A 14,276-nucleotide genomic window follows, 5' to 3' on the forward strand; every position below is an offset into this window, starting at 1 on the left:
GCTCAAGGATAAAGTTTGCATATGGCCACAAATATCGGCATGTATAAGCATCAACGGCTTATATGCCCTCCAAGACTTACCACATGGAAATTGTTCATGGTGGTGTTTTCCCAAAACATAAGCTTTACAGACTTTTCCATCATATTTCAAAGAAGGAATACCAACAGTCATATTCAATTTTTGCAATAAAGATAATCCACCAAAATTCAAATGTTCATATCTTCAATGCCATAACATAGAGTCATCATTAGATGCAGTAAAAGCATTGAATACTAATTTTGAAAACACTAGTGGAAACATCTTATTTTCTGTCATCTTAATGGAGAGAACTAGTTTCATACTTTTCTTATCATAAAGTTTACATTCTCCTTCATCAAAGATAGCACGGTACCCATTTTTTTATTAATTGACCCAAACTTAGCAAGTTTTGAGCCAACCCAGGAACATACATAACATCTTGAATTTGTTTCTTGCCAACCATTGTAGAAACTACAATGGGAGAAATTCCATGGGCATTAACATGATTGTTATCACCCATCCTTACTCGTGGTTTGAAAGTTTCATCTATTTCTAGAAAATAATCCTTGCTCTCGGTCATGTGGTTACTACAACTACTATCCAAATACCATATTTCATCATCCAATTCAACATTAGCAGTAAGACATGATAAAAACACATTATCTTCTTTTTCAACTTTTTCATCACTTTTATCTTCATGATAGTTTGCCTGTTCCCTAGCCTTTTGATGACAATTTTTTTCAATATGACCATATTTTTTGCAATAAAAACATTGTGGTAAATTTCTATTTTGATTTTCACTATCCTTATACCAGCAATCCTTATCAGTATGATTTGATTTTTTGCAAAGGAACAAAATAAAGAAGTAGATTCTTGGTTACCTCCACTTTGATTTCTTTGATAATCACTGAATTGGCCTTTGCCTCTTCCTCTATTGCGGAATCCACCACGTCCACGACCTCTTCCTCCTCGAAAACCTTTATTTTTATTCTCTGATTTTTTCTTTAAATCCACTTTCAATTGAAACACTTGTTCCAGTGGATTTTCTGCAGCCCTATTCAATCTCTGCTCATGTGCTTGCAAAGAACCCATTAATTCTTTCGTAGAGTATTTAGATAAATCTTTAGACTCTTCTCTGGTAGTAACTACATGATCAAATTTATTTGGAAGACTCCTTAATACTTTTTTAACAATTTTTTGATCATCTAATTTTTCTCCATAAGTTCTTATTTGATTTACAATAGAACTCACTCTAGAGAAAAAAACTTGAATTGATTCAATATTTTTCATAATCAAATTCTCAAAATCACGACGAAGAGTTTGTAACTTAACAGAGATTACCTTCGAAGTACCTTGATATTCCTCTTGAAGCAAATCTCACACTTCTTTTGATGTAGTTGCAGCCATGATCCTTGGAAATATTGGTTCATCCATGGCTTGTTGGATGAGGAAAAGAGCCCTTGCATCTTTCTTTTTGCTCTCCTTTAATTCGTTCTTTTGTGTAGCGGTCAATTTTTCATGTTCTGCAAAATTTTCATACCCATTCTCTACCAATTCCCATAATTCATAAGACATAAATAACGTCTTCATCTTAATTGACCAAAATTGAAAATTATCACCTTTAAATAAAGGAACACTATGCTGAAAATTTTAAGAATTGGTGTTACCCGCCATGTTGCGAACTTACCGAACCCTTGCCGGTGTTTTCTTGAATTCGCCCTTGCTTTTCTGCTCTATGGAAATCCCAAGAACTTCTGCTATGATACCACTCTGTAGAATTTAATTAATAAGAAAAATAAACAAAGAAAAATATAAGAAGATTTACCACAGACAGAAGAAGAACGTCACTTCTTTTTTTATTCCATATCTCAAATAAAAGACCCAAACACTACTTATATAGTTATTGCTCCATACAATTCACCAACCCAAAAAACCTCACACGTTTCTCACTTTCCTAATTAACAATGTTTTTCCAAAACTTTGACTCTCAAATATAGAAAAATAAGAACTGATAAAAAAAGAACTCATGTACATCCTATTCTAATATAGCTCTATTAACTATAATAGAAAACTACTAAAAATAAGACCCCATCACCGACTACTGTAATGTGGAAACTTTCTTAATTCACACTTGGGTTTGCCCCACACGAATTCACCTTTTTTTGAATTACGTTTCCAACAGTTTGAACTCCGGGGAGACTCTCCAATGCTCAAGTTAGCAAACAACAATATATAAAAAGGCTGAGCGCTCAGAAGGCTAAACGAAAGCAATGGAAATTTTCATAATGCGTACCTTTGAGCCTTAATTGATCCCATTTTTATAGAGCGAGAGTCTTGACCAATTAGGAAAGTTGTCTCTTGGGACTCTTTCCTGCAAATCCGAGTTTTCAAATTTATCTCTGGTGGCTATATTTTAGAGTCGAAGCTTTAGGTTTCTTCTTTGGGTTTCTAGGGCTTCCACAAGAGCTGCAAAATTACCCATTTATCCTTGGTGCGTTTGGGTCTTCACGTACCAGGTGTCTGCCATTGATTGGGCGCTAATTTTTACCCCTAGCCGAAGTCAGCCTAAATGAGCTTAGTGCGAGCTTGAAAGACTGGATTGGCCACAAGATAGATTGCAACTATAATTTCACATAAAGAAAAGATTGTGCCCAAGTGATTCAGCCACAAATGTTAGGATGTTCAGGTGGTGCGACTATCTTTAACAGTGAATCTCTTGGAATAGTTTATCATGACCTTCAATTTATGTTCCATAATCCTTATCGACGGTGCTTCTGTATTTTTTCATTTAGATTTGAATCCCTTTTTTAAATAAGATAATAAAACATTGGAAATGATATATTCGCTCCTTTTTCTTACCTGGGCTACCCCCTAGTTAGGGGTGGCAATGGTTCGGTTCGACCCCCAAACCGAACCGAACCGAAATTTGAATCGGCCAAAACTGAATTTTCGGTTCGGTTTCGGTTCGGTTCCGCCAATTTTGCCACCCCTTACTCATAATAATTGGAAACATTCGGTTTCGGTTCGGTTTGATCCCCAAACCGAACCAAACCGAAATTTGAATCGGTTTGGTTTAACCAAACCGAAACCGAATTTTCGGTTCGGTTTAGGCTCGGTTCCGGTTCGGTTCGGCCAATTTTGCCACCCCTACCCCTAGTGGTGTAAAAAGAGTAGTAATAAATACAGTACTAGAGGGTATGGTCTGAGGAAGAAAAGGGGCAAATATATCACTTTCCTAAAACATTGATGTGTTTCATTAAGCAGTTTTACATTTTTTGGAACTAGGATTATGGTTTTTAATTCTAGGAAATCAGTAAGATTTGCAGAAATTATATACAACTTAGTATGGCTTCAAGTGGAGAGATACATGAGATCATAGTTACTAGGAAACAAATTTAGGAAGTGAAAACTGAAGTGATAAAAACAAATAAAAAATTACAGAGAAAAATGAGAAACGGAGAAGCGATAGACAATCTCATGAGAAACGCATTGAGATGAATTCTAGATTTCCTTCCGCCTTTCACCGGTCTAAGTATCAAAGAAAGAGAAGCGTTGAAGAACATGCCCCTTGATTACAAAGATGCCCCTTGAGATGTATATACGATTTGTAACTGGTGTACATATGATAGTTGTATCATTCCTACCCCACTAAAACAGATTAGACATGGCCCACTAAATTTTCTCTTTTTAAATGAAGCCGATTTAGTAGGGCGAAAAAGGAAAAAAAAAAAATAAAGAGTGTAAAAATCTCTTATCCCAAGGATATCGTGATAAATAAGATTACCGAGAAAAAATTGATGAGAAAACAGTTATGGCCGGCTTATCTGGAGAATATGGTGATGTTTGACTTGGAGTAGAAGCATGATGTGGTCACATGAGAAGGTCACTCTAGAATGATGTTATCTTCCACTACAAACAACGATTAGAAAGAAACCCTAATTATTCAACCCCAAGCCTTCTTTCATGCGTATGGCTGTTTTTGACTTGCCAGTTCAGTGACCGACGCTTTGATTGTAGGAACCTAAAAGGACTTCTTAGTCAGAAGACCTACTTATTGAAAGGAATAAAATAAAAGAGAAGGAAAAGTCCAAGCCAAAATAAAAAGAACTTGGAAACCCTAACACCTTTTTCCTAGGATTCCACACCTCTCTTTCTCTCTCTGCAGTCTTCAAAGACAGTGGGATGATGATATATGGGTTCATGGAACCACGCCAAATGAGTTTGTCGTTTGGAAATTTTCATTGATTAAAAAGGGTCTTCCTCTCTTGACTACCCAAGTTCTCTCCTTCACCTATTAGTTGGCATATAAATAAAATGTGAAGGTGTTTTTGCAGCCATACATGTTGCTTGATTGGTTTTTCTTTCTGCGAAGTGGAGAAATGGAATGGTTTATGGTAGGCAACTCATGATTTTTCATAGTAAGTTGAACTTGGAAGCCACAAACTTGCTGTAGTTTTTCTTACTTTCATGTGCATCTATGGAATGGGAATAGCTTCTTCAATGAAACAAGCTTACTTGTAGTAATATATCTGCTTCTTCTAGTTCTTCAATAGGGCCTACTTCTACAGACTTTTTTTTTCTCTCGCTTTCATATCTTGATGATTTATTCCCATAAATTAACCTTCTATTTGCTAGTTTTTTCTTGACCGGGAAGATACATAAATTGCTTCCAATCTTTTCGGGGATAAGGGAAGAGTTCATCTTACCAGTTGGTGTTTTTCTTCAATGTATCTTACTGGGAATTCTTTGTATATTTTTTCCATAGATTACAACTGTGCATATATAGCTGTACATGAATGTGTTCTCTTGATTGTTAGTTACAATATTAGGAATAGGAATATCACTTGATTGTATGGATCAGAGGAATTTGTGACAACAGAAAAGGAAAATGAGCTGCCTGGGAAGATGGGGTGAACACGCGAACTTGCATGCAATCATAACGCGTTTGCAAGTGATGACTGCAGTGTAGGGTTTTTCCGAAGGTAAATGATATATCTGCCCTTTTATTTTACTTGGGACAGCTTCCTCTAGTGTAAAAGATCAGTCATAAATACAATAGAGGGGTTGTCCCAAGTAGGAAAATGGGCGAATATATCACTTCCCTTTTCCAAAATATTATTTTTATTTTTAAAATTAACAGAAGGCTATTGATATCTGCGTGACCATATTGTGAAAATGGAACTATTCAACTTGGTTTAGACTTCTCTGATTGGCCGCTGAGAGATTTTTGGGAATTGTAATAGCATTTGACGGGTGGTTAAAAAATTTAAAACAAGGTGGGTTCATCTCATTGTCGAAACATGGATGAGCAAATATGAATTCTCTTGTCAAAATTATTTTCTTTTTTTGTAAACTTCAAACATACTTATCTTAGCCAAAATAGTGAGCATACAAGCATTTGTTAGTTATCAGTTTTCATTTTAATGAGTGAATCATGGTATGTTGTCTTAAAATCTAACCATAGAATAGCTGTGTATCAAAAGAGCTTATTCATCCACAGGAGGAGCAGTCATAACAAATGGAGAAGCTGTTATAAGGTGAGCGATGATTTGTTGATGCACTTTTTCCTTATGATTTTTTTCAAATGAATTATTTCTGTTTTTAATGGCGTGAATGATTTCAGATTTACCTAAGAAAAAAATAATAATTGGGCTTTTGCAGAAGAAGAGAAATAATTGGGCTTTTGCAGATATGTAACATTTTTCGTAATAGGAAATAGAATCTATTCTAATTTTTGTGGGTCAATCTTAAAGTCAGAGCATTCACTTAATTACATAATTCAAATGAGTTCCCTCGCTTGTTGCAGCTCCGGGGTATAATTAACTATATAAGCTAATAAAAAACTTCAAACTCCTCCCGTGCTCTTTTATACTCTTTCGATCGGGTTTTCTTTAACAGATTGGAGAAATTTGGTTCTGTAATTGATTAGACCTTGCTTAAATGTATCATATTAAACACATGTTAGGAGAGAGCCCATTTTTAAGGTGATCATGGTATTTTCATCGAGCAAAATTTCAGGGTGCGAAAAGGTGGCCAAAATTCCTCACATTTTATTCAATGTTTCAAATTATTTAAAACCTTCGCAGTCTACCTTTAAGGACGGAGTGTAATACAGACAACTCCACCCTTCACTCTGCAACACAGTTTCATTACCATTATTAGGAAAGATTTCCGACTTCCATTTGTTATTTTTTAGTATATATTGGTGTAGAAAACCTATGCATTTTTAGACAGTAAGGGCCTCTTTGGGTACTTCTGAACATTATTTATAATTTTATGTGCAAATGGTTTTGAACATAATATGATTGTTTGCCACAAATGGCTATAATAACAATGGAAATTATAATTTCCCATTTGAAAATAAGATTAAATCAAAATAATCTTGTTTTCAAGTAAGGAACAATTTTTGTGGCATCCAAAGAGGTCCTGAGGCATCTACTCCTACTCTAGAATTTACATATTTATTTTTATGAAAACGTGTACGTGGGCATGATGCTTGTGATTCTTTGGCCATCTTAACTACAAATTTTCTTGAGTTGTAGACCATATATGAAGTCAGGGCCCTGTCATTGCTTCTTTGTTTGTGTATGGTGCTAATCTTAATGGAAACAAGATCATTTCAAATTCTTTTTTCTACTAAGCTATGAAGAAAGCTCAAGGCATTTATATTTAGCAAAGTACAAATGCATCCAACAAAGAAAAAACAATAGTATACACATCTAAGAAGTAGGAAACTTATAATTCTAATGCTATTTCAGGTAGAACAAGCAAAGACATCTGCAAATCCAGCAGATTGACAATTCTATCAACAGCAAGCATGGCTGTTAAAGGATGGGCAACATAATAGAGCCCATTACCCATTACATGCAGACAGAGCTGCCACCAAGTGTAATACATTCAACACTCACCGAGTCAGTTACAACAACTCTCGGCTGCACCATTCATCTAATACCTTATCTTATTTAGTAGTCTTGGCCTAACCAGTTGGGTGGTATCAATCAATATTACAGAGGGTACAAAGCAGCCCAACAACTAAGGTTTTTAGTTTATTATGTACATGAGTCTGAATCATGACTTTCTTTTCTATTCTTTAAAATGCACTTCCTATGATCAGTATTTACTGAGGAATTTTTAAAGGGTTTCACTTCCATAGATCAATTTGGCAGCTGGAGGTGGATGTGGACCCATATTGCTGTGCTGCTTCTGACTTTTCAGACTGCGCAATGAGGAGATTCATGTGGTCTGAAACGTGAAAGACATTGGGTGCATTTGAGTAGTTGGGTTCTTTTGGAGCATCCTCATGGCTTAGTTGAGAGGCAACAAACTTGTCGAGAACCCGCCAATCAGTCACTTGGTCCACTGCTTGCTCTGAATTGGTGTTATTGTGTATTGAATTCATCTGATGTTGATGACATTGGTGCATTTGTCCACGATTGACGTCAAGGGCATATGCAGTAATTGAACTGCAGCTTGCAGTGGATGCAGAATATGGAAGTTTGGGGCTCTCTAATTGAGGGAGTTGGAGAAAAGGATCATGGGGCATGTGGTAATTCAACTCAAGCTCTTGCTTAAAGGAATATGGGTGGTGGTATGCCATATCAGTCTGTGCTATCCGTTTCGGTGAATCGAGGTCCGGCATGAAGGACACTTGTTCGTCATACCAGCATGGCGAATCATGCTCACTTGCTTTTTGTAATGCTGTTATTCGCTTCTTGAACACCCTACACACTACCCAGCCCTCTTCCTGCACAAAAATTAGATAAAGATCTTGTTAGCACTTTGAAAAAAAATAAGGTATGACTAAAAGAATCAGGACATACAACAATAATCCATTGAACTCTGGCAACCAATAGTTGTATCAACCAATTTTCATCCATAAAAAGGAAATAGCCCACATCTTTTTAACTATATATATCTTTTTAAAATTGCACAGATATAAAAAATACTTTATGTCATTGAGGTCTCAAGAATTTGAAGAAATCAATTCTATCACTGTCACCATTTTTTCTCTCTATTTTTCAAACAAGGAAACATATCAACGGCTAGAAAGTGAACACATAGAAGTACACGGCCTAATTAAGAGAATGTTTTCTATAATAGTTACGAAGGAATCCCTCTCAAATACCAACCACAAGTAATAGAACAATGGTGAGATGAATTAAATGTGTAAACTGTAAAGTTATTCTTTCTTCAATTTGCACTTTAATTATCTACCTCTTGTTGTAATGAACCTAACTGCAATGGATCACAAATCCCAAAGTTTCAGACCTCATTCATCAATGTCTATAATTAAACTATAGAGATTTCTAAGATATACATTTTGAGGGTGTTTGCATGTGATATCCCTTGGATCATTTAGGTTGAGACCAGAAGAAAGACTATTTTTAGTCTTCTTTTTTTTCAGATCAAATGGAAACAAATTTATTTAAATTCAAATAAATTAGCACCTCCTGTGGAATAATTCGCACTCCTTTACCTTGAATTAACGTCAAAAAGCATAATAAAAGAACAAAACTTGGTAATTGTCCACCAAAAAAAAAATATTTAAATACAAAGTAGTTAATAGCAATATTGATGGAAGCAAATACCAAAGGCCCGTAATGGGAAATTAAACAGTTTATATTCTGTGCCAAATCATACTCTAATATATAAGTAACTGCAATGAAATTCCAAATTGTATATTTTCTTAGTTATAGTTAGCCTAGTGAAATCTACTGATGAATGTGCCAAACAGACCCATGGAATAGAATAAAGGATGTTATATTTGTGTGGCTTGGAGGACAAAAGATTTATATATATATATATATATATATATATATAGGAGCAGAAATATGGAGTGCGGCATCAATTATATCAGAGCACAAGATTACAACTCTCCAAAATATTGTAATATACTACTTACATCAATGTGACTCAAAAGTGATGAAGCAAGCCAGGATGTTCATGCTTAAGATTTTGAACACAGAATTCTTGTGAAAATATTGAATGACTTGCTTATGCTTGATCCTAGTGTGGATGGAATTTGACATAAAGATTCTATGCAAAGGCTAAATTAACTTTGGATGAGACATTACTTTACACTGAGAGCAAATGATAATTCTCTACGTAAGTGTGAAAATATTCTAGTCTTGCTTCACTTTGTGTTTGTAAAATAAATATTAATAAACTCATTGACAAAAAAAAAATTGAAGAGAGCATAAATCAATTAGACTTGATATGCAATTACTAAGTTACAAACACAAGAAGCATAAGAAATTCCCACTTCCACAATGTTTGTGAGGAAGAGAGGGGGCATATTAGTGACAAGATTTCTTCAAGTTAACTATTGCTGAATAAAGTATATTTCTTACCCACTAAACAAAGAGACAGAGAGAGAGAGAGAGAGAGAGAGAGAGAGAGAGAGAGAGAGAGAGAGAGAGAAAATAGCGATTGGGGAACAAACTAAATATACTTGCCTGAGGAGTCCCATTTTCATTTGTTTCTAGTCGATACTCATGCATTATCCAATCTGACTTCTGTCCATTTGGGGCTCGTCCTTTGTAAAAGACTAAGGTCTTCCTCATGCCAATTAAATTATGCTTAGAGTAAATGGCCTTATCTCTTCCTGTTGCTTTCCAAAACCCTGCTGTTGTGGCCCTATTTGTGCGGGTTCCAGTTGGATATTTCTTGTCTTTATGGCTAAAGAAGTACCATTCACTCTGCTCTTCCGTTCCTATCCTACATTTTTCTGCTCAAGTGTATAGATGTATCATTACTAAAAATAACAAAGTAATATGGATTAGTTGAAAAGTAAAATATGTGAGTGTTACCTTGGAGATCCCACGGCTCAATTTTATACAAATCAATATCTTTAATGACATCTAGGTCAATCCTTCTTGAAGCAACTTTCTTTCTAAGGTAGTAATCGACAAGTTCTTCATCTGTAGGATGAAATCTAAAACCTGGAGGAACATGGGAAAATGTATTCATATTCTCCCAATGAAGAAATCAACACCTGCAATTCATTTTATATACACCATTAGCATTTAAAATTTGAATAATGATAAAAAAACATTTAGACAAATTCACATAATGAAGGAATATCCTTTTTTCTAATGACGATAACAACCACAATTCAACAATGATACATGTGTGTTACGTGGAATTAGATTGAAGACTGATGAATGCGTTGGGTTTCACTCCCAATAGCCTCAATAGTTAAGAACTCGAAGTTAAGCTAGATGTCAAGGAGTAAGAAAAGATGAAATCGATGAGAACATTATTTGTTATGTATCAATCAGGGGTCACAAATTAAGCATGATTGAAAAACGTCGATATTGGCTCAAACATGAAACAAAAAGGTTCAGTTCAACTGGTTTCCTCAATATCATTACTTTTATGACCAAATGAAACTCAACATCCATGGAAATATAAAAGATTCATTGAATGTTTTAGTTCATTATCTCTCTTTCAAGATTCTAGATTTGAGTTGCAGGAGTGCCAAGAGTTATATATGACCCAATGATGCGATGCTAATTTGAAAATTATGCTATTTTCATCATCCCTTAAAGAGAATAGAATCAAACCCTCTGGCCTTCCTTATCAACCCTATAAGCAATCTGTACATATTTTATTATATGTAAAAATTTGCAAGCTTCTACTCACTAACCAAAAAAGTATATGAATTAATTCTACAAAATCCCTTCATATATTTTATTTCGCTATTATTCACACAATTTCATGAGAAAGAACGTATGCATTGATGTCAATACTAAAGAATTATGAATTACTATACTAAACGAGGTTGATATAGTCACGTTATGTCAGTATTGGTATTTACAACATACCTACTAAATTGATAACAAAACCACTAACTATAAAAGTTATTAAGAAATTTTTTGTTTCATAACAATCTTTATTTAGAAGAATAAAAACTTGGTAGCATTTAATGTGTTTAATAAAAAGAAAAGTGAAAATAAATATATTAATGGATTTGCTAGGCAATTTCATGGAAAGCCATTTCACGATGACTTTTGCAGGAGAGAGCAGCCACAACACCTCAAATGAATTAAATGAATAAGAAAAAATCTACTAAAAAGTGAGCTTATATGGATGTTCTCTACTGCAAAAGTGGTCCGTGAAATTGACTACTCGCATACTCAAACATTTATGATTAAACCAATTACTCTAAATCCTTGTCCAACCTAAAAAATAACTTTTAAACTCATTGAGAACTCGTTTGAATACAAACGTGTGTAAATAGCTTTGAACATAGCTACTCGCATACTCAAAACATTTATGATGAAACCAATTTCTCTAAATCCTTGTCCAGCCTAAAAAATAAATTTCAAATTTATTGAGAACTCATCACTCAATTTTTTATGGGGAGAAACGTTGTCATATCATTAAAAGGTTAGAAAATAAAGTAATAATAAGCGGCATATGCAAACTTGAGCATAACTTTGTGCAAATTTTGCATGTAAATTTGGATTGTAGTGATAGAGGGTATTTACATTTTATACAAGAATCACTCTAAATTGATGAAAAGAAAGAAAGAAAAGATGATTATCTCAATAAATGGAACATCAACAATATGAAACTCATATGATTCTAGTGATGTCTCAATGACAACCAAGTTACTTCAAAAGAACCAAAGTTCAACATCAATTAAGGATTTGTATTTTATTTGAATTGACATGAATAACTAAATCATTACATTAAATCCACATCTAAATATAGACTACATTAAATTCATTTCTCTTTTCTTCAATTAACATTAGCATATAAGACTGTACAATCATGTACCTACAAAAGCCTATAATTCCCAAACAAGGTAAGAATGCTCATTCGTGTATGATTTTATTTCTCTAGCACAAGGACCTGAATATTCATGAACCATAATATAAGGTTGCAAGATTCCAAACCTTTATTGTTGTTATCTTCCTTTCTTGTATAGAAAGTAGAAACCTTCTTGCCTATATAACCTAGATAAAATGAGTTCGAAAATAACATCATTGTTTCTAGAAAATATTTAAAATTATATTTCATTGGCAACTGATAATTCAAGCTTCTACATAATTGTTATGATATCATGAAATTTGACATCTTTTCCACAAATAACCTATAATCTAAGCATAAAGTCAAAACTACCTCACAAGTTCCGTGGAACCAATTATTATTTAAAGGGCAATAAATAGTTCACATATAATTTCCATGTGTAATTTTTTGCTTTGTTTTTCTTTTAAGTGAATCATGAAATTGTTTCAATTGACAAACCAGTAGAATTTTCATTTATAAATCGATATATACATGACTGTTTCCACCAAGAGAAGTTAATTGATCTAACACCCAACGATGAAACATGCCATGATGTTGTCGTCGAGCACTTAAAATATCCTCTTGAATCCCTCTATAATCTCTTGAAATCTAACCATTTCATTTCTTAGTCTGAATTTTATACTTTAATCATTCTCAGATATATCATGAATAACAGAAGTCATAACAAGAATGTTAGTTTAATATTTGGCACCACATCAAAAATCTTACTTCCTTTCATGATTGAACATATGATTGTATGTAGAATTATATCTCATGCAGAGGACTTTTGGATGAAATGTGAATGCTATTAGTTTAAGCATTACTCTCTTTATTGTTGGCACTGCAGAATCACTTAATCTCTACCTTTCCCAAATTATACAAGGATAAATGAAAAAAAAATTAGGAAAAATTCAATGCTAAATATAAGGAAGTGTTCATGAGCAGTCACAAGCTTTGGAAAGTGATGTGTTTAATAAAAAAATGCAAAAAATGTAAATCTGGAAGCAGCAACACCTAGATCTAGCTCTTTTTTTTTTGCCCCATTATCCAAGCCATGCCCAGTAATATCAGTAGACATCACTTTTAAGGTACTTTGTCTGCAAACTATATGAAAATTACAAGAACAAGTGTTAAAGATAACGGAAATAGTTTAAGAGGAGAAAAAGTAAAAAAGAAGAAACCAACATGAAAAAATGTGGATTGAATTATGATGCACAAATCAAATCAAACATATATAACCCAAGTCCAGAAAGAAAGAAATAAATAAAAAGAGTTAATAGATCAGAGAACTAGAGGGAAAAAAATAGACCAACATGAAAAAAATATGAATTGAATTATTGCTCAAATCTAACATGACATGAACCAAGTCTAGAAAGAAAGAAAGAAAAGAGAGAGCTCACAGATCAGAGAATTCGACTGTCTTCTCCCTTTTTTTCTTCTTCTTGGTTTTCAGGGCCAAAAGAAGAACGATGACCAAAGACACAAAAAGAAACCTCGGGAACCGAACCCTGATCGGACTTTGTAGAGGTTGACGTGTAAGAGTCAAAAGAGAGAGGATCGGATCCCGAGGAGAATGTCGGAGGGAGAGACAAATTTGTTAGAAGGCGATTTTGGCGAATGGGAGAACGGACAACAGATGGCTTTATATAGAGAGATCGAATCAGAAAAATGAGCAAACCCTAATTATCACACGCACACAGACTTTTTTTTCTCTCTCTCCCTCCCTCTCTTTTTTCTGTTCCGATCTGATCTGAAATATCAATCCCTCGCTGTCTTGCAGAAAAAGCTTTCTGGCGGGAAAAAAGGAGAGATAGAGTTGGCGGAAAATGGAGGGTAAAAAGGGCGGGCAACCGACTCCCGCCACTGAAAGAGACCAAAAGCGGGAATGTGAAGCTCAGAGCTTGCCGGGAAGCGCGGGGAAGCGAAAGCAACTGTAACGGAGATTCAGAGCTTATATATAACTAAACGGAAAAACATTAGAGTTAACGGCAAAAAGCATCACCTTTCTTAAAAGCCTCACTCTCCTTCTAAGTGGAATAGAAGCAAAACAAAAGAATTAAGAGAGAGAGAGAGAGAGATTTTTTTGGGGTGACGTAATTCAGCAGCCTCTACTAAAAAGGCAAGTACCCTTTCATTCTTTTTATTATTTTTTTACCCCCTGTCCCTTATGGGTAGCTTGGTGGGCCCTACTTCTTCCCTTCACTCTCCTAGCTTTTCAATTAAATTTAATATTCAGTATGTCTAAATTATATTTTAGTAAAATACCAGAAATGCCCTCCCCACCGGCAGCCATTGGGGCAAGACTACACCAGAGGTTATTGTGATAAAATGAGACATAACCCTGTAGCCACTCATTGATTGGGTGGTTATACAATCATCCTATCAACTTTATTTGAGCCGTTGGATATCCAAGGCAGACGACACAAATTAAGGTTGTGTTTGAATTGCTGAAATCAGGAATC

The 14,276-nt window shown here is 34.5% G+C and overlaps 1 protein-coding gene and 1 long non-coding RNA gene across 3 annotated transcripts; one reads left to right on the forward strand and one right to left on the reverse strand.

Moving 5' to 3' along the window:
* The first annotated feature begins 4,252 nt into the window (after nucleotides 1-4,252).
* On the forward strand, nucleotides 4,253-8,176 carry LOC143885035 (uncharacterized). 2 transcript variants are annotated; one of them, XR_013253117.1, is made up of 3 exons: nucleotides 4,253-4,436; nucleotides 5,502-5,555; nucleotides 6,777-8,176. It is a non-coding gene; the product is annotated as an uncharacterized LOC143885035 (long non-coding RNA). The 2 variants fall into 2 exon arrangements; XR_013253119.1 differs by having other exon boundaries at nucleotides 5,519-5,555.
* Nucleotides 6,746-13,750, reverse strand: LOC143885034 (NAC domain-containing protein 7-like). The gene is made up of 4 exons (XM_077388985.1): nucleotides 13,215-13,750; nucleotides 9,828-10,012; nucleotides 9,474-9,745; nucleotides 6,746-7,762 (listed from the first exon to the last, which is right to left on the reverse strand). Exons 2-4 carry the CDS (start codon nucleotides 9,985-9,987, stop codon nucleotides 7,160-7,162), a joined length of 1,035 nt encoding a protein of 344 aa, XP_077245100.1. The 5' UTR covers nucleotides 9,988-10,012; nucleotides 13,215-13,750; the 3' UTR covers nucleotides 6,746-7,159.
* Nucleotides 13,751-14,276: the final 526 nt, after the last annotated feature.

Source organism: Tasmannia lanceolata, unplaced genomic scaffold (assembly GCF_043159265.1).
Source record: "Tasmannia lanceolata isolate RefF3 unplaced genomic scaffold, GAP_Taslan_0.1 ptg000008l, whole genome shotgun sequence".
Classification (NCBI taxonomy): Eukaryota; Viridiplantae; Streptophyta; class Magnoliopsida; order Canellales; family Winteraceae; genus Tasmannia; species Tasmannia lanceolata.

What these genes read in the sequence shown, in the direction of transcription:
- LOC143885034 (XM_077388985.1), bottom strand. Translation starts at nt 9,987, where the DNA reads ATGAATACATTTTCCCATGTTCCTCCAGGTTTTAGATTTCATCCTACA. An exon ending in TGAGCCGTGGGATCTCCAAG is followed by an intron (nt 9,746 to 9,827) that starts GTAACACTCACA and finishes ACACTTGAGCAG; the next exon opens with AAAAATGTAGGATAGGAACG. An exon ending in ATGAAAATGGGACTCCTCAG is followed by an intron (nt 7,763 to 9,473) that starts GCAAGTATATTT and finishes ATTTTTGTGCAG; the next exon opens with GAAGAGGGCTGGGTAGTGTG.